Source organism: Euwallacea similis, chromosome 22 (assembly GCF_039881205.1).
Source record: "Euwallacea similis isolate ESF13 chromosome 22, ESF131.1, whole genome shotgun sequence".
In the NCBI taxonomy this organism is placed as follows: Eukaryota; Metazoa; Arthropoda; class Insecta; order Coleoptera; family Curculionidae; genus Euwallacea; species Euwallacea similis.
Window position 1 is genome coordinate 2,641,157 of NC_089630.1, and position 24,730 is coordinate 2,665,886.

The 24,730-nt window shown below is 33.6% G+C and overlaps 1 protein-coding gene across 1 annotated transcript in view; it reads left to right on the plus strand.

The window, feature by feature from the left end:
- Positions 1-24,730, plus strand: part of LOC136416250 (pikachurin-like) — a 124,547-nt gene that overhangs the window by 39,188 nt on the left and 60,629 nt on the right. The window contains exons 3-4 of the mRNA XM_066401342.1: positions 452-622; positions 5,000-5,209. Coding sequence (XP_066257439.1) covers positions 452-622; positions 5,000-5,209 — 381 coding nt within the window. The remainder of the gene's footprint in view (positions 1-451; positions 623-4,999; positions 5,210-24,730) is intronic.

Below are 24,730 nucleotides of genomic sequence, written 5' to 3' on the forward strand. Positions count from 1 at the left end.
ACCTCTTTTTGTTTGAACGACCTTAAGTCTTGAAGAGTAATTCTGATTGAAATTAATGAAACTCTTTGACCCAGCCGGGAATTAAACGATATTTGCATGATTTAAAGTTTCGAACTGATAAAGGAAAGTGCAAATTTTACAGTATTTACCGATGAAATTCGTACATTCATACCTTTCGAACCCTCTCGCAAATCAATAGCTCTGAAGTTTGTTTAGATTTAAAAGTAACTTTGAATGAAACGAAAAACCGCGGTCGAAAATGTTTTCATCGCCAAGTAGATAGATGGCTTAATAGGGTTTGATTAAATTCGGCTGCAATTTAAACTAGAGCCAGCTCTCCGTGAAAACGAGTCCACTGCTATTTAATTACAAGTAGTGCATTACTGTGTCCAGCCAGCTATAAACGCTATGAATAGCTACGGCCTGGCTGATTTGCCTTTTCAATTTGCAGAACTCAACTCTTCAGCATCAACACAGTCGGTGGAGGAACTGAAGCTGGATCTGATATATGAAAAAGACGTTGAATTAGATGCAGTGGAAATATCCTTTCCCAATGCCAGTGCTGATTCCAACGAAATCCCTCAAAGCTACTCGAACTTTACAGCGTCAGCTGCAGCTTCAGGTAGGTTGAATAATTTAGGTCTTTCGATTGCTGACAGGGGATATATGGACACTGGTCATTTGACATTCACAAAGCTGTATATCCATTTATATACATTGACAGACTTAAAATCAATATTTCAGTTGAACGTTTCATTTCTCCATTACGTTTTTGCTGAGAATCTCACATCTTTTTAATTCTCGGAAAATCCCCGGGATAAATAACGAAATTGTTTACATAGAATAAAGCAAGAGTTCGATGCAATCTAAGACCATAAAACCCGCATTCGAATATGTGAAACCCGAAGAGAAATTTCAATTGGAAAGAGATATATCAATCCGTTTCTATTCCATGTAGTTTTGTAAATTACTGCGAACCGAAAATTTGGAACCGTATTGATGGTCAGCGGAATTGTTCATTGAATATGGAAAGTTCGTGTTTTCCGTTTGATTGGCACGTTTGGAAGCTTCTATTTTGCCCAAAGAGTATATTGCAAATTCGGGCATATTTTCACGTGTAAATATTTTATTAGTTCAATTATGGGACTTTAAAATATTGTCGCGTATGTGCGATATGCATTTAATTATCGTTATCGGGCGGAAAATTATTTGAAGTGTTAAAAATTGTGCCGAAATCTGATTTAAAATCCCCATCAGTTTGTACGAGTGAAAAATATGATTTTAAAAGCGAATTTTAGAAATTCTTTGGAAACCCGCACTCGAAAATTGTCAAAACCGGTCAAACAAAATTTTTTTTACGTATTTTGATCTAATTAATCTTTGCAGAACCGCTTTGACTTCGGCATAATTCGACGCGTGATATTGAAGAGCCATTGGCAATTAGTTCAAAATCCCACATAGGGCAGAAAGTCTACAAAGCCTTGGGTAAAACGTGACATGAATGAACGGCTTATTTTCTTACGTACAGTACTCCACAAAAGTTTGGAAACATTAATAGGAAGGGGGTAAATTATGAGAAATATACAGGGTATCCCTGAAAGGTCTGTACAACATTCTACCAGGCAGCTGAAAATAAATCAATTTAACTAAATTTGCCTAAGTCCAAAAATTGATAATAATCGAAATACAGCGTGTCAAAGGTGAAAAAATAAATAACATTTTCTTTAATACGTTTTCACTATTTCGAACTAATTTCACGAAATTTTGTATTCGGAAATTTCTCGGGATGAGAAATTTAAATTTATCAAAGATATCAGTGTATCTTTTAGAAAGCGCCACAAGTGGCTATCTCAATACATTTAAATCGCAAAAACTTTTTTGTGCCACGGTGTATGTCACTTTGAGTTTCAGAAATTTTTTTCCCACCTTTTCTACTCAAAAAAAATACCATGCTAATGTTTCTAAAACCAACCGTTCTTGACAAAATGGCATTTAAAGTTGTAAGTGCATGTTACCCTTTGCCGACGAAAATATGCCGTTGTTGTGGACATACCAGTAAGATAATGATCCTAAACATACGGCTCGAACTGTTAAAAGGCGGTTTGAGGATCATAATGTTAACGTAATAGAATAGCCGGTGCATTCGTCTGATCTCAACCCCATTGAGAACTTGTGGGATAAACTTGATAAGAAGATCAGGTCTCACAACATCACAAATAAAGACAACCTATTTGAAGCTATTAAATTAGGGTGGGAAAAATTATCACCGGAAACATGTGCGAAATACGTTGATTTCCTGACAAATCGATGTAGTCGTTGCAAAACAAAGATTTTCTATAAAATACTAACACAAAGGACTTGTTTTCAAACTTATGTGGTTGTAATTTATCACTTGGTTTGCTGATACATCTATTACTTCTCTACTATGTACTTGATTTTAAAGCAATTATTCTTGAAAGACGACAGATCCAATTTAACGTTTATCAAAAATTTGCAATGTCAATTAAAAATGAATTACATTCATAATTCATATTTTTGTATTTTTCTCTTACATGTTTCCGAAATTTTGTGAAGTACTGTATTTTGATGTAGCCAACCTTTGTGGGATCGCTCTGACGTTACCAAAAAAAGCTCGATTCCTCACATTTTTCCCTTAAAACTCCCATTTTTTTTTGAATCCAAATCGCAATTTAAAGCTAGTTTATCAGCAATTACGTCGTCCAATTGATTTCTTTGCTTGGAATGTTCGCTTACAAATACGGAAGCGTAGACGAAAATCCAAATAATGAAATTCCGACGCCTTATGTCAGTTCGAGAAGTTTCCACTGATGTACACGATTTCCCGATGAAATAAATAAGATTGAGGACTTCGATCAAGTGAGCCGATATAATGAGAAAATTATAGTTGTTATTTGATTTGGATGCGAGAAGTTGGGAATTTGTTCTACTAAGCACGTGCAAAAGTTACAGCAATTGGCCAAGTTTGCAATATGGGAGGACATCGAATTCTACCATAGATATAGCTTCACATATGCACAGGAGAAAAATCAATTTTCATACGTGGGAATGGCATAACGTTAATGGAGAATCGCGAGTTGTATTGCTTTAGACCCGTCGGATCTAACAGAAAAGCGATACGATGAAGTCATTTCTAAAAACTACTATCAAGAATCATATTGACACATACTTATTGATTAAAGTTCCGATAATTGACTTATTTTCGGTCCTCCCTACTTCGATTTAGCTTGGAATTTTTGAAGCACAATTTTCTACTCCAAATTAAAAGTTTGAGCAAAATATTTTGGCTTTAACATACGTCAAAGTATCAATAAATAAACACTAAATGTGCCACTTTACGCCATTTGAGGCCAAGTGCAGCTAATTTAATTATTTAAATTAACTTTGATGTGCATAAAACCAATGTTTACGCGGCCTATGCATACGAAATGTCGGAATTAAATTTCAGCAGTTGCTACTTTTGTTTATTTTTGAGAAATTTGGCCTTGTGATAAATTTTATATCATAAAACAGCATACATATCCAATATGTTTAGGAATTGTAAATATGAAATGCAACAGCTACTATTGATACATATTTGCGAGTACTCCGAGGCTGTGTGAATATCAAGTAAATCATGAAAAATGAGCATCGAGTTGAACAGGACGTTACCATACGTAAAAATCGAACTTAATTGGACTTCTGCCTTTCAAAACTTATAAAAAAACATTGCTGGAGATTTAAAAATATACGGTATATTTCACGACACTAGCGATATGAAGGAGTGTATGTTTCCGCGCATCCCCATTTATAGTATACAAAAAAACGAAGTAAACATAGTGGGGGTCAGCTGTCGTACTGAATGAGCTTTGCAATGTTGCCGGCTTTCTTTTAAACAGCCAGGTTGCTTGATTGTTATTTAAAGTTTGCCACTAAAATTACTTTAAAAAATTTTTGTTTTCAAAATTAAATAAGAAAATAAATACGATTCTTAAACGTGAAACAATCATATGTATAATTTTTTTTTTAAATAAAGCTAGCCGGCAACATTGCGGAGCTCACACAGTACGACAGCTGATTTCCACTATGTTTCTTAATTTTTTGTATACTATAAATGGAGATGCGCGGAAGCATACACTCCTTCATATCGCTAATGTCGTGAAATATACTCTACAAATCAATGACCTTCAAAGACCACCTTTTCTGTAACTCCCCCTCTTCCATTCAGCGCCTTTTTATCATGTTCATTAATGCAAAAAAACTTTTATGGGGCGGACATGCGTTCTGTTGTACCATAAGAAAGTTTTGAATACATTAATGTATTAATGATATTTGAAATTAGATGTATGCTGCCTTTTATTGAAAAAAATATATATATTAGATACGTATTTCGAGTCACTCTTGATTTCAGAAATTTGCAACCTGTTAAAAAAGTCCATTTTTCAATTTGGATCTGGGTACGCAAGATTCTCTTCCACTATTTTCCAAATTCCTTTTAGCGTTCTTTTCTGTTTTGAAATTCAAAATTTAAAAAATCAAAATGATGATGAATTTAGTTTACCGATCCTTGAAATCACGTTGTGAATATTAAATCTCTGCCTAATTGGAAGAACTCAGATTTCTACAATTTGGATTCTTCTAAAGTTGGTTCCAGAAAAAAGTAGTTTTAAGGAGAATTTCTAAAAGCTCATTTTCTGCGAAGTAGAGAAAAACATCCCTGTAAGACTCATGAAGACTCTCCAAGATCGAATTAAATCTTTTTAGAGAATTGGAGAACAATCGGAAAATTCCCAAAACTCGTATAAAGTAAAAAAATCCAAATATCTTTGAAAGGAAAGGAAAAGGCCCAAAATATATCGCTTAACTATTTTAAGGAGTGTGCACTTTTGAATATGAAAATTTTATAGACACATGACGTTTTGAAACCTCAGTTCATAAAACGAGATCACGTCTCTTTTCCCCTGGAGTACGACCAAGCCAATTTCTCTAATTTTTTTTACAGAAAACTTAAATTTCACGACTGTGGGCCCCAGATTGGAACAAAAGCTGACCTCGGCGAGTTCGAGTGTTTTAAAATCCACTTTACCCATCTCAACTGTCCGGCCCTGTACTTTGGATTGCGGCCCCGGGGGCGGCTGCCATGCCGAACGTGACGAGGAACCAGTCAAGTGCCTGTGCCCCCTTGGGAGGGGCGGGGAGAATTGTGAGAGGGGTAAGTTTCGGACCTATTCCAGTATTACATTCTAAAATAAGAATTTTTGGGAAACCTTTGATTCAGTGCAATTTAATTTAAATGTTTGTAGTACTAAATCAACTTGAAAAAGAGATTATGAATTGAAAGAACAGAAATCTTTTGTAATGGACATTGGTGAAACAACCTTTATGAGGTTGCCACGATCGGGGAGGATTTATGTACTACAGTGAAATAATTCTAACTGTAATTTTTCATAAAATTTGATCTAATTCTCTTACTTAATTAGCTGAAAGGTCACATTGTCTTTTCCTATAGAAAACTTTATATTGTTTTGAATAGTTTTTTGGACGCAAATTATTTTAAAAAAAATAGCTTTGTCGATACCCCAGCCCTTATTAAACACCTAAGGTCATTATTTATGCAAAAAAAACTGGCGGATTTAGTGGAAAAAGCTATTACAAGGTGTTCTTTGCGTGTTCAAATCGCTCAATGTTAAGCTGCTAGCGTGTCTACCTGAACATGAAAGTACATCAATATTTCACTATGATTAACAAGCTACTAGAGGATTCCAAAAGTTGAGCTTGGATATTTTATGGGTCATAATTTCTACGTTGCTGGGTGGAAGAATGAGGTTTCGTAGTTTTATTGGGCCTTGGAAATTGAGGAAGGCCGCGAATTACTTCGTGCAAGAAATCCATTCTTGCCATGTTGTCAAAAGTTTTAACAATCATCAAGTTGTTTTTGCCAGTTTTAGTTTTGTGAGAAGTCCAGTATTGTTATAGAGTCTTTTATTAGTTCTAAAAGTTCCTTTTAGACGCTTTTCATTTGGTGAAACTAAAGCCCTGATTGCTACAGCCTCCTAAAGTGAATTGTACGAACAAATATTTGCAACAAACGAAAGGAGAGATACGTTGGAAGAATTACCTTATAGAAGGAGAAAATTAAAAATCCAGTGAAGCTGTTTAAACATATTAAATTACCATTAGAGATTTTTAAGGAACATTCTTTGGAATTTTTGAGAGTTGTTAGTTGTCGTGAATTGGTGAGTTTTGGATTGGCTTTCTGAGCTTTAGATATTTAATCAAATTATAGCTTCATATCTCCAAATTTGATGGCATATCGATCCATTAAAATATTTATTGCTGTAAATCATATAATTCTAGTTAATTCTTCTTGGTAATTTTAATTTTACTAAAATTTTCATACTATATTTCTACTTCCGATTAAATAGCTATACTTTTGAACCTCCTGTTTCTAATATCAAAATATTTGTATCTTTCCTTGAAGGAATACTCCCAACTTTATGTATAACCACAGAAAATAAAAACCCTTCACCCTACTCTTAAAAGAAATGGGTCAAGATTACAAAGCTCTGTTTGAAGAATCGCCACTCCTAGTCCATATTATTTATAGGACTCCACAAACATACAGGTAATTTGTCTGTATTAGAAGAGAAACGGCTAGTCGGACAATGGTGCAAAGGCATTCTAGCTTTGGTAATGGCTTTCAGAATGGAAATATTTCATTTTTGGATTATTTTCACTTCAGAGAAATATATTTGTTTCACATATAGCTTAAATTTTGATTATAATTTTCTTTAGTCACTTACACAGCTTTGGTGAATTATTTCCGATCAGAAGGGATCAGAAAGGAACAATCTGTAAGTGGAGATAGATATTGAAAACGGTTTTTAGCATCGAAAGAAATTAAATTTTAGACAATTTTTCTAGAAATGAGAGGTTTATAGCACTGATTGAATCTTTTTAGAAAAAAATTCGGCTGATGTAAAATTGCTTTTGGGTGCGATCCACTTCCAGTGGTGAAATTTGCTGCATTGCTTGAAATGGCCGAATACATTAATGTCAGTGGCGTAAGTCGTTAACATGTATCGCAAATCTCTGGAATTCCAGTTTATATCGCTCCTCCATTTTCCTTTCTAATACGCTTATGTCGATTATTTATTTTCAAGTTCGCTAAATCTCTGATTGAAGAAGGAATGTAGAAATTTGATAAACTGTGGGCTTCAGAATTACGGAGAGATCATAATAATTTAAAGTTTTTGAAATAAATTTTGAAAAACTCAAGGGCGCACCTACATGAAATTTAAAATCCCTAAAAATCCAAAGAAAAATTTCATTTATCCTTATAATTTTTGAAAATTTCATGGAAACTTCCCAAACAATGTTGATTTTCATGAAAACCGAAACTTCAATAATACATTGTATATTAAACGCTGTTGTAAGTTCTCTGTTATTTGCACATGCATGGAACACAAATTTATAATAATGCTAAAGTCGTACCAAAAAGGGTTAAAAAAGTAAAAAACGTCAAGAAAAAATTGTTAAAATTCGTATAAGGCATGAAAAACGAAGTATCCCACTGATTTTCATAAATATTTAAATCTCAGAATTAAAAAAAATCGAGTATAAAAACTAAAAAACTACATAATATACGTAATGCAGGAGCCCCAGTAAGCTTTATGCGGGTAGCAATGAAAAGCCGATTGAGGAGCGTAGGTTTCTTTGGTGCGTACCGCCTAAAAGCGCCGACAAAGGGTATTAGGGTCGTCGGTATCTTCTATATTTTCAATAATTTCTCCTCATTGCAAAAGAGCTCACGATTTAAATTAAAATAAATATGTTTAAATTTCAATTTGGTGTAAGCTGGCCTCCGAAGCATAAGCACTGCTTATTCGTATAATAATTATAATAACTCAACTTTTTACTCTATGTTCCATATTTCATTATCATCATTGAAATATTTGTAGTTATTACAGTCCACTAAGTAAAAATTGTGGATGCGCGTGTGGGAAGCATCGTTGTTGCCGTGGGAATTTAATTGAGGCCTTGAACCATCAGGGACTCTTGTTTCTGAGATGAAAATAATATTAAAGCCTTCTGGAGCTTCAAAGCAATTTGTTGTCCTTCTGCGTCACAGTGCAATTTGACAGAAGGTACGAACAAGTTCTGCAGAAAATCAGTGCGGTACCAAAAGAAGTTAAAAATTCGAAAGGAAAGGAATTTGAGAATTTCTCAAACTCCGAGCATGTCATTAATTTTCATAAATATTGAAAATAAATAATTATTAATTTTATATCAGCCAGATGGATACCGAAAGTGGTTAAAAAGGTAAAAACGCCAAGGAAAATTCATCGTTTGTTAGCCTAGTTTATTATTATATAGTGAAAATTTAGCAGCACTGCTGTGGGAAAATCAATGTGGTGCTGGAAATAAAAATTAATAAAATCCAGTTTTTTGGACATAAAACTCGATTTTTCATTGAATTTGGAATATCTGTTAAGGTTTTGGTAAATAATGTTCGGCTCTTGTTTCTGATAGCGGTTTAAAAAATGAAGAGCGTATAAAGCTCACTCAAAATCGTCAAAATGTTAAAGAAAAAGTTTTCATTTATCACTAAATTTCGAAAATTTCAGAAATTCTGCCAGAACAGGAGATTAGAATGCAATTTCCTATTAAGTAACGAAAATTTGAAATGGGCGAAAAGTAAAAATTGGAGCAATAATTTTTAAAAATTGCTAAGTGATGTAACAGTTATATGTAATTGGAACAAAAGACATTTTGAGACGCGAACTACAAAAACTTCCATAACACAAGTTTTAAGTAAAAACCAGTAACAACAAAAATATCAAATTACAGCTATAAATTGGAAAAAGTTCTGTCAAAAAATTGTGATTCACTAATGATTTAGTATATAAAGGGTGACTGACGGGAACCTGACGGTTTTGAAATGAGCCATATACAGTTATTTTTTACAAAAAAATTAATTATAATTCATAAAATGGTTTATTATTACATGTCATTTGATCACGTGTGAAAAATTGTCAGATAGGTGGTGTCTTTGTAGGAAATCGGCTATTACCTGAGCCATCATTTCAGTGTTGATTTGAGCGACTTCTTCCCTGATCGCGTCTTTTAGTTCTGGCAATGTACGAGGTTGATGAGAGTAAACACGCGCTTTCAAATACCCTCACAAAAAAGTCACATGTGCTTAAGTCCGGCGATCTCGGGGGCCATCAAGAAGTCGCTCAAATCAACGCTGAAATAATGGTTCGGGTAATGACTATTACATATCGTATTGTACATACATATAGTGTTTTTGAAAGGTAATATAGTATCTTACAGGTACACATAAAAATAAAGACATGTTAGACGCAATTTTGAATCGATAGCTTAGTAAAAGCAGGGGGGAGCAAAACACAATTTCCATAAGATTGACATTTTCATCAAATTAAAGCAGTCGGTTTTTGAGATATTTTTTTAACCGATTCAAACTAAAGTTGTATGCTAAATACCTAATTTATATTATTTTTCTTTTCTTCAGTATTCCCACCATCAAAAGCTACGTGAACAATTAATAATCATATAATCCCCTTCCTTGATTAATTTATTTTTCCTGGCACATAATAGCGGAAAGTTGGTGTTCAGGAAAGAACGCCGCTAGGGGAAGTTGTAACGAGTTGGGTGAAAAATTTATGGCACCAGCCAGCTAGGAGGCAAAAGTAAATAAAACTATACGATATATTCCAGCTAGGGCGGGGATTTGTTTTAATTTAAGTCAAGTTGGAGTTTAAAGTTGCCGAGAAATGTGTTTTTCGGAGCGAGTTAAGTGGCAAGGAGGCATTTTCAGTCAAAATGCATTGGGTTAATTCGAGAGAGACTACGAAATTTTGCAGCGGGAGTTTTAAAGCTATATTAGAAACTTTCCAAGGCCTTTACCATTGAGAAATAACCATTAATCAAAATTAGAATAAGTGGGGCGGACGTTTCATCAAGCTTTCTTCCTATCAATTAAGACCAATTGGCAGCTCCATTAATTCTTCTCTTAGGCGAAATTTCATGTAAAGATTGAAAATTTATTTTTTTTCCAAAAAAAGGGAACTCAAGGCCTTAATTAGTTCAGATATTAATTTACTGCCGCTTAATTTTGTACAGGAGAGAAATTGACAATCTTTAAAATCCTAATTAAACCGAGCTTCAAAGCTTACACCTTCGCCAGGCAAATAGGAACTTTTTTCTGAAAGAGAAAAACTGGCGCAAAAAAACCAATAATATGGGCTATTGAGAAGCAAATTTTCATATTTCTCTTTGAGTTAAAGAGTTTCTAATTGAATTCGAGAACTTTTTAATAGATAGGTGACCTTACTCCCACTTCAAAGATCAATACTTTGGCAGGTAGCGATTCAAAACTGGAAGTTTGCGCGAAACCTTGGAGAAATCCTGGAAGTTGGAGATGTTTGAATGTAGAGTCGGCGTCGCGTTTCGGCTTCAAAGGAAGTTTATTTGCCAAGTTAATTACTGAATATTTTGTTATCTTCGCGCCGTTGTATTTGTCCAACCAATTACAAATCGGTCGGCATTGATTTGCACGCATTTTACACATAGATAATGGTGATAAATCCTATGTAGCCTCGGACCCTAAACGCTCCCTGTTCTCCCTAAAGCAAATTGACCGAGACGACCTGCTGAAATATGAATTACCTCCCTGCATTAGGGCCATAACAAAGACTGTCGCCGACACAGTTATCACAGGTATGTACCTCCGAATGCGCCCTTAAAAAGCCCTTTTTGAGTAAATACAGCGGAAAATGTTCATAGCAAACTCGAAACAGAGTTGACAAACCAGAAAATGGAAATGGTGTTGCGTCAGCACCCCATTAAAGTAAACGCTTCGGGGAGATATTACGAACTCACGATAATCCCGTTCAAAACTCGTGGATTGAAATTTTGCAGCGACTTGCTTGTCGATGAAATAGTAGTGAATTTGGATAAGCTGTAAATAATATTTCCTGTAGGTTGTGTTGGATTGTGGGCATACAGGCCATGGAAAGCTGCAGAGTAAACAAAACCATGCTGAAATTAATGCAGATTGCAGGAAATTCATACAAACCGCTAAATTGAAGTGCAGGAAATTCCCGATTTTTTATAATTGTGGAATGTTCTAAATGTAAAAGAAATGCAACTGATCGATACTTTGGTAAATATAGCAAACGCCAAACTAAAAGTTTTCACGTCATCAAAGTTCTACGTCGCGCCGCCCTACGCTGTTGCCGGACTTCCGAACAAATTTTTGAGGCGATGTACATGTAAATTGTTTCAGCACAGTCGATCGTAAGATTTATTAAGAAAATAAAGCTTCTAAACAAAGGAAAATGTAAGAGCAACAATCGACACAACCACCGGCATTAGAAGGTAACCTCAGAAAATAACCAACACATAAACAAACATGGGTTTACGATTGACGGCAACTCTGTCGTTTTTAAAATTTTTCCAGTGACCATGTTTACATCTCATTGGAATTATCGAATTTTAGCTAAATGACGTCACACCAAAATTTCGGTCCATGTTTTATTTATATTATATTATTAATATGTACCTACATGACCATGTTCGTTATATTTTGAATAATTAATACGTTTTACCTTCGTATGATAATGATAACTAAATAAGTTTGATATACCTTGCTTCCGAGATAAACAACCAATGTGGTCATAAATGACGTGCGAGGCTTTTAGTTTGGCATTAGCTATATGTACAACTAAAGCCTGTTATAAGACATCGAGTTCATTATTTCATCGTCTCTTTTATTTTTTGGAAGTAACACCTCACATCAGTAAGGGACGGTTGGAGTCATTGAATTACGCAGTATTCTGAGTTATTTACTAACGAAGTTAGTCTTAATTTATATTAACTAAGAATACCAGACACCCTCTAGCAAGAGCTCGGAGAGACACTTCTGTTAACGTTTCGGTGGTAAACTCTTTTGGCGTAAATCCTGGTGTAACAAATTTAAAAGCCTTGTGATGCGTGAAGAAAAAAACCTTTTGAATTCCTATTTCGAATTGGTCATTTTTGGCGATTCGCTCGATATCATGCTGGGAAGCATCGATCCATGCAAATATCGGAACCTGAAGTATCTATACGAATTATCAAGTAGCGGGACTCTCAAAATCGATACTTTACTATATTGACATGTATCGCCCATACAACAGGGTTGGAGATAAAAATCTCTGAAATGATCTCTCAAAAAGGGCAAATCTTCCAATCTCCAAGTTGTCATGTTAAAATTTCATCAAATTTATACTTTCATTTTTGAACTTTTTCTTGAACTTTCGAGTTGTTTCCTTCGCAAAGAATACTTTTAAGTCTCTCTTGTACATTGAACTTCTTCCCTAATCGTATGATTTGATCTGATATACGTGTTATGTATGCTGTGGAAAAGTTTGTGAAAACTCTCCTTTGACTGTGACTGATTACAGACGATTTCAAATTGTGAAAAAAATTATGTAAAAAATTACTAGGACAACTACACTCATCGGCAAAAGTCTTGCACCTCCATCTGAAATAGAAAATGTATTTTAACACTGATGAAGAAAAAAAGTATTCAAATTCCAATAAAAAAGTTTGTTTATTTGCTTCCTTGGTTCTTGTTCATAGCTATCCGTACTGAATCACTACATTACACTATCTCTGTCCAATGTATTATTTACATGTATGAAAGTATAAATATTGGAGAGGTACAAGACTTTTGCCGATGAGTGTATTTTCATCTAAAACATTTTTTAAGTCTGTCTTTTCGATATTGCAATTTGGCTTAGTGCATATTTATAATAACGTGACTAGATTTTAAATTTTTCACGAAAGCATAATTAAATATAGCAGGCAATGGGGATTCCTTTGCCATCCCATTCGCTTCCTGTCTTTTGCTGTTCTGTTTGATCATTGTACCTCTCTTTTTTGTCTTCATTTTCTTTGTTGGTAATTACTTTATGTAGTGTTTGTTGGTGTTTATTTTCTTTTTATGAGTTTGAGGTTCACCGGATCGTTCATCGAAGACCGACAAGACTTATATTCCCTCTGCCATGATCGATCAATCCGATCAATGAACCTCGAACCTCTCTCTATACTTTTAGAAGTTACAACCTTATTTAATATCAGCTGCGAGTAATTTTACTAAACATACTTTGCCCTAAAGTTCAAATATTTATGTCCGACCTTTTAATATGCAAAATATTTAAATATCTATCATTTGCTTCTGATATTAAACCATCCTCCATAATCGTACTCACCTGGCGTTCCAGACCTGCAAATTCATACATTCCCGAATTCTAGCCATTTAATATTTCATCCAGCGACGTCATTACCTTATACATAGTTATCGATTTTCCCATTAGCGTCGATACGATCAATGACTAATATTTTATATTTGGATGGCGATAACAAATTCCAATATCGATATCCACACGATTTACAACTTGAAGTTCAGCCAGGGTTATCAATCTTAATACTGACTTTTACTTTAAATGGTCTGAATGATCTGTATGGATACAAATTAAAGTGAAATTCCAATAATAAAAATTCCGTGTTTCGTGGTAATTCAAAAAAGCTTAACTCCAAAAGTAAGTGAAACTTGGAAGAGCAAACGAGCATCTAGGGATTTAGAGAAAACAAACAAGATTCTCTTTGAAAGGAATAATGCCATTAAATTGGCGCATTAGATTTACTTTAAGTTGAACCTTGTTTTTGTTTGATGGTCCAATTTTAAAGAACAAACTTCTTTAATGACCCACTTTGCTTGATTTTCTTGGATCCAAATATTTTATAGTCGGAATTTTTAATCTAAATGTCATTTTTGTTTTCGTTGCTAATGGCGCAACCGAAATTACTAGCAGCTGTCCAAGGCAATAACTACATTAATACAATTACAATGAAAGGTCGGTCAGTATCAACAATTGATTGTAATTTCACAAACAACTAATTAAATTGCAAACCTCCATCGCGTACTCGTTGATAATTCAACCTGTCTGGGATGTTTATAAAAGTTCGTTTGATCCTGGAAGTTTCGACAAATCTGTTCTTTAACACCTATAGAATTCACAGTATCAGAGATTGGAACCTTTTAAGCCGAGTAGCTAAATCATGGATTCAGCTGGGTTTACTTAAACCCGACCCTCGTAAATTTTGACGTCCATAAGAAATGTTTTGCTACCACAGTATCAGGAAACCTTACCAGGAATTTGGAAAACTGAACATTAGCAGAACCGAGCTTCGGCTATGATTAATTAACTCGACTTTAAGTTGTATGTCTTGTTGTATTTGACTTGTTTCGTTTTTAATGAGAGACTCTGAATATTACTAATTAAATTATCTCAAATCCTCGTGGAGATAGAAATCCTGTTGAATTTTTTGTTAAAAAAATGACAAAGAAACGATCCTTTCTTACTTTCAAGCTGGTTTCATTTCTTAATTTGTCTACAAGTCAGGCTGAAATTTTATCTTTAAATCCGGAGCAGACTTTATGTCAAAACTGTTGGTCAATCAACAGTTTTTATTTAAGCTCTTTATGGTTTCTCTCCCTCATTTTTCTATACATTTTTAATTAATTTCTTGACTTAAAAATATGTCAAAACGGTTCTTTTCTTTTACATGAGTTTCGAGGTGGTTCAGTTTATGTCATATCTCTCCTGTTACGTTGGTAAAAGAATATTCCTTTCCCTCCCTATTAAAAAATTAGGGCGAACTTTTACCTACAATTATGGAGAGCCCTGAAATCTTATCCGGTTTTAGGTCTAGTCGAAATTATTTGAAATATTATGACCCCCATTGTATTTAAAGTTATTTTGAGCAGATTCTTTATAAAATTTAGTAAGGTTTATTACACCAATAAACTTTACATGAGCCGACTTCCAAACTTCGGTCAATAAACCCAGCGTGAGGGTAAGTTGGTGTCAAGTTGCTTGGTGCAAGTGCCTAGTAAATATCGAAGATAACCCTGACAACGTCTAATTTCAGAATATATTTGGCTCCTGCCAGGACTGACATTTTAACGAAGTTAAAGTTACATTTTAACGTAGTTAGGAAAGTTAAAAGTGACATTTTAACGTACCTAAGAAAATTAAAAGTGACATTTTAACGTACTTAAGAAAGTTAAAAGTGACATTTTCCAGTTTCATAAATAATCTGTGGAACCTCTAAATACCTGATTAAGACAGATTGACATATGAGGAATTCTATTCAGTCGTACCACATTTTCTTTGGTTCAGACAGGCGCTTCTAGTGCACAATAGTATTGGCACACTATTGTGCACTAGAACAATGATTCGTCTAGATAGGTTAGTTCAAAATGAATTGAACTGAATGATGACAAATCTATGAAACTGGGATTTGTGTAAGTTCAAATACGAAAAATGGTATTTAAATAACTTAAAGTAAACTGTTAGAAACTAGAATTTTGTTTGGAAGCCATACGATTTAGAAGCGAGCGGAGAGTTTACAGCGATGAAACGGCCACTCTGTTACCAATAATAGTTAGAAAAAGAGAAGTACCGTTTAAAATAGGTATTTTACTTGGTTTCATAACTTATCTTTTGGGTTGCTATGAACCTGAAAAAGCAATTGGGTTTGGCAACATCAGGTTTACCTTCTGCTTGTTTTACGAGAGCTCAAACAGCTGTAAAATCTATTTCGCCCATGCTATAATTCATTTTTAACTCTTTTGTAACTGAAAATGGTCCGTAACAAGGTAGTTTGAGAGGGTTATTTTTGATAATAGAATTACACGTTAATACTGGTAACAGTTTGAAACGTTTATTCAAACGATATCAGACTTACTTTTAAACCAGTAATTCATCGCAAATGGTAAAATACTCATGATAGTTTAAATCCCACTAAAACCCTTTTCGTTTATAAATCCTATTTTTAGAGGATAAATGCACATTTATCTTCAATCGAGTGAAGCAATTAATCACGAAAATTTCATTCACCATCTGTTCTACTCTAAAAATCAGGTATTTCATTGTTGAGTAACAATTGTAACAACAGTGATAAAAACTGACAGCAAATTTCACGGTAATAAAATTTCTGTCAATATCGATAAGTCAAAAATTCTTCAAAGGTGTCACAAATACATCGCATTTGATTCATGTAATTCTCATTCGAATATAACTCATGTCATTTGTCATATTACATATATGACAATATCTTTTATGTAATTTGACGGGCAACCCGGTTTGGCAACACCACGCTTTGCTTTTATTTTATTTAAAGAGCAAGAGGTTCAATTCATTTCGACGTTGCCAAATTTTTGGTGAATTCTGTTGGAATTGCAAAATAAACAACACTGGATGGTCAAAAATGAAAATATGAAGAAAAATACATTTTTAGTACGAAGCAAAGTCTCTCATAATCATGTTTCCATAATTTTTTTGTCTTGTTTGATACAATCTATCTGTTCCTGAAAATTTTCGCAGAATTTAGGAGACACCCTGTACACATTACCTAAAACAATATAAATTTGAGATTCGGTTTAATTGGATAATTAATAATTATGGAATGGAATAAAAATTCTAAAACGAATGAATGCCTGAAAGGTACGTTTGTACGTTTTGAGGCCCTTTCTGGAAATCCCCTGGAAAGTTAGATAAATATGTATAGAACACTGTTATATTAGTTATAGAGAACGAAGTAATATATAGCTCATAATACGTGAAAACTGTGTAAAATACGTAGAAAATTACTGATTGTTTCAAATAAATTTTTACCTAAAATGCAAATTTAGGTTAAATTTAGTTAGCTATATTATCAAATTCACTGGTACGGAACATGCACATTCCGTAATAAGCCCAAGAAATGTGAGGTTTTAATTTTAAAAATGAGAAAATATTCGAAAAATTTTATAATGATTCAGAACTTAACTATTTGCGCAATTTAGGGATTTAATAATTTACGCCCTTTAGAGATTTAATGCTAAATTTAAAATAAACTGGTTCGTGAAACTGAAAAATCCCTGGGAACGATGTTACAGTCGTTCAATTAGCACGTTGCAGTCATGTAATGTTAACAAATATACGCAATTTTGACGTCATTCCCCAGGAATGTTTTATACTTCCCGGTGGCCTGATTCTATAGTAACATGTATGAGTGAGACAACAACAATTTTTGGAAATGTTGATTAGTAAAAAATTTCAGTCTCCAGTTTGATTGGATAAATATTAGGGCCCAGATTAGAGTATTTGACCCTCGAAAACATGTTTGTTTCCATTCTTACAAATTCCTGTCAACAAGTTGATGCTCAAACATCAGTTTCTCATCCCCGATACTCGCAGCATGCAGAATTTTGTTAAGTTGACATGTTATTAAAAAATATATATATACAGTGGATTCCATCTATAACGTACATGGGATATAACGTACTTCCGGTTATTAAGTACGTATTTGATTGGTCCCGCCTAAATATTCTTGAATTTTTGCTGGTTATAACGTATAATATACTATAATATTAACTCCCTTTATAGCGTCTTTTATTTTCTCTTTATTTCGTTGCCAATTCCGAGTGTAAAGTACATTTGTACATTATAGCCGGATGGTGGTCCGGTGGCTCCCCTAAGGCGTCGAAGATTTACAATGCTCGATGTGAATTTTGTGTACAAATGGCAGGTGGACATGTAGAACATCTTCTTTAAGTAAGGGAAAAAAATTTAAACTATTTTTTATCGTTTTTTTTTGAGAAAATTTTTTTGACACCCTGTATCTCGAAAACGATGCGTTTGCGGCCCCCCTGTTAATAGGAATTTTTTTTCTTAGAAAGGGCCAAGGAATCATTCCCATCATTTTTGAATACCTTTTTTAAAATACCTTGTATACATACATATGTACATGATACGTATTATGTACATACAGATCCCTCAATTACATTCAAAAGTTTATAATATGTAGCTAAATCACTATGTGTCATTAGATTTGTTCGGATTTTTAGATAAATAAAGGCATATGTGCGTAACATGCGTAACGTGTAAAAAATATGATTTTTTTTTATTGTATTTTTTTATAACGTACCTTCGGTTATAGAGTATCTTATTTTTGCTCCCTAGAGAGTACTTTTTAAACAGAATTCACTGTAATCAAAATAACAAACAAAAAATTGTTTTCGAAGCCCTGCATCGCAAGAACCCAGCTGATACGGACCCATGCTCATATGACCTTTTTACCCTAATCAAAGATTCACTTTTTAACGTTTGTACAAGTACTTAATGAGCACCCTGTATATGCCATTCTTATCTACAGTGACCAATTGATCCACTCATCTTCAAAACTACATATGTATTAAGGAGATCATCCCCTTTAAGTGGAGCTAAAACACTTTACAGTGGAATGACTGGAATGTTGACGTGACCCATATTTGCAACCGCCATCTTTTTTGCCCTTTAGCTGGCGATCTTTATTCACTTTCAACTGAGTTTCGCAGTGGAATGCCAAAATGCACGGCCCTTGGTGGAGTTTAAAAACAGTTTCGAATTAATTATTAAAAACATTAAATGAGATAAATATGTAAAACCTTACGTCATTAGAATCAGCTTAAAAAGTGCAGGATGAATTATTTATGTGCCAAATATAAAAAAATAAAAGTTTGAATTAAAAAAAATTAAAAAAATATATTTTATTTGGTGAAACAGTAGTCAAAATGAATAGAAATGACGTTAAATGATTTTAATTTGTCTTGAACTGTTTCCAAATTATGAACGAATGACGAACTAATGACGAACTAATGACTCGTCCTATATTCCAGTCATTTGGTTTGCGCTTGCATCATTCAACTTGACAATAGCCCCTTAAAACTCAATTTATTGATCAGATATACCCTGACAATAAACTGAATTTAAACGTAAACTCTAGCCGAGTATCGTTGGTGCAACAACCCCTTATCGAGGTTTTAAGCTTTTACATAGTAGTTTTCAGACCTTTCAATTTCGAAAGTACAAATGAGTATAATTCTTTTTGGTCTTCTCGCTGTGAAATCAAGGTAAAAAAAAAGAGCAACAAACATATATGTTAATATGCGATTAATAATCTCTACGTTACTAGCGTCTGGATTATTAATCGCCGTCGTTAGCACTCTTGTTCTATAAATAATTATTAAACGAATGTATAATCGGATTCAAATTTATTACAAATCTCTTAACCTTCATTCACCTACACTCAAATTAAGACAAAGTTTTAATAGCGTTAAACTTGAGCTTAAAGCCACAACATTAAAGGAAATCTATCAATATGATATAAAAACCCTCAACTTTTATCGAGAAATCCAACTTTCATGAAACGGAGCCGATGCCGTGAACTTCTGAAAGGGCTTCTCAAAAAGGCAAAAATGACGGCAATTCGTTGGAAATTTTACGAGTTTTCCCGGTGCTCTTATCTTTTTTCACAATTTCACTTTTTGTCGACACCTGATCGATTGCGTACACATATAGCCTTAAGGACTTACTCGTCATTTCGAAGCTTGCATCAAGGTAATTGTTGAAGTACGTAATAATCAAGCTAAACATAGCATTATTTTTTAATTTTTGCTAATAATTAAGCTCCAAATAAATCTATCATGAAAAGTGATATTTATAATCTTTTCCATGTATTAATGCAATTTTTTTCTGTCTGTAAACAGCGCTAAAAGCAATTGAAATTTGAATCACATTGCTGGTGTTTTCGCTTTTCTGCAAATTTAAAGCGATTTTAGTCTAAAATAATCTTTTCCAATTAGCGATATTCATTGTCTGTTCCAGGTTTTATTTCAATGATTAAAAATACTCATTAACAGTTTTTGTTAATGCCGTTTAAATTGCCTCAAAATCAGTTTAAATTTAAAGCTCTTTGAGAACTGTTTCCTAACATCTGGGACTTTCAAACTCTAAGATTTTTGCTGTAATTTTATCTGGAATACGAGTAATTTCAATATTTTTCATGACACACATTCCCATGAGGCCTCAATACGCTCTTACTAAACCAGGATAATCCAAAAGTATTATATTACCGTAGAATAAAATTTTTATGGCTTGTAGCCAGTTATTCTTTGCCTTCTAACTCCTTGTCGGCATTTAATCGATTGCACATCCATATGATTTTAAAGTTTTTCCAAGTCGTCACATTTAGCACTCACTTCTATATGAGAAGTCGAGGGTGAAATGTAAGGTAATCTGCGAATTTGTAAGCCGAAACAAATGTGTTACTATTTCTAGATCAGGATTTCGATTAAATATCTCATAAATCAATAATTGAAGTAAAAGGAATATTTAAGAAAAAAATCAGCTAGGGGGTGGGAGGGGGTTGAATCTAACTAAATTATAAACGCAAAGTAGCGTCGATTATGGTTGACAATATTTAGTTTAAAAAAAAATATTGAAAAAGTCGATGCTCAAAATACTCCAAAAGTATCCGACTTAAAATCATTTTAAGGATTCCCAACAAATGCAAAAATTCTGTAGTTTTCGAAAATTTTGTAGAGGGCCAGGAAATGCAACTTTTTACCTCTATATATAATGACTGGAAAATTCCTATTTTTATCCCTTTGCGAATTTTTTAAGCTCCCTATAGTTCTCTAGATGTCTTAAACGATTTTGGTAACTCGGGAAATACTAAACTAGTTCTAAAAACGATTACCAGAAAAGCTCTCTTTCCAACTCCCGGTTCTGTTTTCTTAAAAACCCTTTAGCTCCCTGGAAATCTCCAGGTTCTTTCAGAAAATAGAAAAACTTTGAAGTTCTCTAAAATTTCCAAAGTAAATTAACGCGAAAAAAGGAGAATTCTTTTTACCTCTTTACAGAACTTTTCTGAAACACTACAAAGAACAGTGCCAAGAAACACAACGTGTAATTTTTGCTTGTATTCTCCAAGGCAGAAACAATATTGTTTATAATTGACATTGTAACAATAATTGGTGCAACAACTGATTACAAGTAAATTTCACTTTTTTTTCTTCTTGTAGCATCTTTTGAATCAGTCTCTAGCGCTCGAAAACTATCTGAACTATATCTCAATAAATAGAACCATTTTCACGTTCTTTAAAAGCCTTTACAGAATTTCTGGAACTCAAACTTTGGTCTTATAAGCTATGATAATTCTATGTCTTATTCTTACAATTCTGCCTTTCGTTCTCTAAATCCCTCTAAAGAATATCAGTCATTATAACGTATGATAGGAAAAGACCACTGTTTGTCTGATTTGGCAACCGAAATATTTCTTATGCCCTAAAAGTCTCAAAGGATGTTTATAAATTACAGGCACTCTCTTGTTTCCCTAAAAAGCTCTGAAGAATTCCCTCTCGCTTGCAGTTAATGGCATTTTCTGACACGCTCTCAAGTGTTTCAAAAGTTGCTCTCAAGAAATAGAGACATTCTTTGGTTGTCGAAAAGTGCATATTTAAAGAGGATATGTAGTAATAATATAAGGAAAACAACAACAATAAGGAAACTTTCACTCTATTTTTGCTGGTAGTAAGATCGCTCTATTTAACGCTGTGCATTTCCCTTCTTTAGTCCTGTTTAGCTCCGTTACCAGGAGTTTGAAAAACTGCGTCTAAGGACCAATATATCAATATTCTGGTAACTTTTCCAAGAAGATAATTTCCATAGAAATTGAGACATTGACCAATGCTATGATCTGAATTCATCATATCGATGGAAATTATCTCATTGGGAAATTTATCAGGACATTGATATATTGGCCCTAAAAGTTTTTACGTTATCTCGGGAAATAGAGGAACTTTTCTAAAATCTTGAAAGTATGTTGAGAAATGCAACTTTGTTTTTACACGCGATGACTGGAATATCGGTCTTTGCTTCCCTGTGGAATTGTCTGGAATCCTCTATAGCGCTCCAACATATTTATTAAAGTTATCAACCTTGTAAACTTGCCAGCACCTTAATTTAGGCTTAGAAATGTTTTTTTCTGGAAATATATCTGCTCTATACTCAAGAAAAATTTCTCTTTCACTTTTCTGTGGTACTTTTTGAGATATTCTCTATATCTCTAAAATCAATATTATAAATGTTCTAATATAGTAATTTTAGCAGGAAATTAATTTAAAAGAAATTGAAGGAACCGATCAATACATGAGGAATCTGCTTATATTTCCTTGATTTAGTAATCGATTTGTTCTCTAATTTTCCTCTTTGTCGTTTCAAAACCATTGGAATTGAAGACCTTTTGAGTGTTTTACTCTATTTCTTTATCTTCCTTAGATTAGAAAATTAGAGATAAGAGAGAGAAATCTCCCTATTCTCTTGTCAACAATATCCTCTGAGACATTCGTAATTTTTATATAATTGGAAAACTGGTCTTTAAAAAAAGTTCTTAGGAACTCTTCTTCACCTTATAGTTGCTTCGTGTCAGTGATGCACCATTAGGATTTGTTATATAGTGCCTTGTTTCCATTTGTCAGCGCCCTTTCTTTGAAAATCAATCCATCATCGTTGAAGAGTAGTTTCCTTGTCTTCGTGTCTTCGGTACTTAGTTGTTGATTTGTTTTTATATTAAATTGATAATGGTAACGGTAGCTTAATCTTCCATTAGTTTGACGCTTTTTTTCTCCGCTAATACGTTTATCTATTATTTAAATCCGTATTTTATTGCGGAATGCGTTTTCCCAAAATGCATTTTGTTATTCAATTCATATTCGATGAGTCGGAATTAAACAAATCATTTTGGATTTATGTCATCTATGCGCAAATCCTTAATTCGCTGCTAATGCGCATTCTGAAGATATTACCAATTAATTTCTGTATTTTTGGTATTATTATTATTGGTATAATATTATAAAGTGTTATTCATGGAAGAAAAATAGCTATACTTTGGAGAGAAAATGGAGACAAACTTTATGCTTTTCTCGTTTATCCAGGACAAAAAAATATTAAAACCGAATTAACTACAAATTTGAATTTTTTAAAAAGCATAAACAAGGATCTGTGCGTATCTCGTAAGTCGAAATTTTCTGAATGCGCATTTCACAATGCATATTGGAGGCATACTTGATTCACGCCAATCAGTCGATTTGAATTGACGTAAGTGATCTGGCCATGATTTCATTCACAGAAATGTTATTTGGATCGTTTTACCTTCACCCCCATTTCAGTAATCTAAATTAATTTAGACTGATCCTGCAAAGCTGATAGATGAGTAAGATTGATGCGATTCTGATATTTCATCAGTTTTCCAGTTATTTTGTCTTTTGTTTTCGTAGTTAAGTTTCTAAAAATTTGATAAATTACTTTTACTAATTTTGATAAATAAAGTTTTTTACATAAAAAAACGTAAGAAACTTCAAGAACCTTTAGAATTCATTTCCAATAAATAAATAAATTATGAATCTACGCTTAATAAATCTTCGCTAACTTGAACGTAAATAGACGATTTTTTTAGAATCTCCAGATGTAAATGTCAATAAATTCCGAGCTTACTTATGATTTTAAGGGACACGAATATCGGTATTCCTACATTATATTATCGAGTAAATCATCTTCAATACAATCAGAGAATTTCAGGGTTGATTGGATCCCCAACCATCTCTAACCTACTCACCCTTAAATATAAAACTTTATTGCCCAAAAAACCGTAATCTTGATAAAACAAACTCGTTTCACTTGCCTCTTCACCCGAACAGAAACTCGGACAACGGATTTAGCGAGACTCTTTTGCTTAGGCAATCAAATCAGTATTTCGACTGCTTTTACCCTTTATCGATCAGCTAGTGTTGCGTAATAAATAAGGGAACAGAGGTGGGTTTGCCAGCTCAATCAACAGCTGGGTTGATCTCTTTTTTATATTAAATTGATAATGATAATAATAGTTCAGTTTTCTATTAATTTCAACGAGTTTTTAAATTTCTGTCCATTAATGCGTTAATGCATTGTTTGAATAGGTCTCTTAGAATGCGTATTTCTAATGCGCATTTTGTTTTTTAACGTGTATTTGTTAAGTTCGAATAAAATAATATTTTAGATTTATGCAACCTATGCATAAACATTGAAATAGCCATTAATGCGAGTTCTGACGAGGCTAGTCACTTCTGTATATTTGATATATTTTTTACTTTATAAATAATAATTAATTACTGTTTTAAAGTGCTATTTATTGAACGAAAAATAGCCACACTGTATGGGAAAAAATGGAGGCAACCACTTTCTACTGATCCTACAAACTGATAGATCAGTAAGATTGGTACATACAATTTTGACGTAATTCTAATATTTAAATAGTTTTATCGTGATCTTGCCTTTCATTCCTATTATTAAATATTTCCATGTGTATTTTAAAAATTTAATCAATTATTTTTTCTAATTATAAAAAGAAAGTACCGGTTTTTTTTTAATGAAAATACGGGAGAAAATTCAAAAATCTTTAAGAGGGACCCTAATTCTCAAGATCTGAAAGGGGGAAGTCTGGCTATCCAGGCCCGAAAGCGGAACCGCATTTCTTCAGATACGAAAGACGGAGCCCGGTCGTCAAGGTCCCAAAGTGATCTCCGGCCGTCCAGGTCCGAAATAGGGACACCAGCCCTATCATATCCGGCTAAAAGACCTCCCATGTTCGACTTCGAGAAACTGGCCACCCAGATCTGTATGGAGAAAACACGATCATTCAGGTCCATGTGCTGCCCAGGTGTTAACCACTCTTAACACTTCTTGACTAACTAGAAGTGAAATAAAGGATTTTTAAGGGTTTTCAGGCATAAACTGAAATTAATTCCGATCTCGCCCTA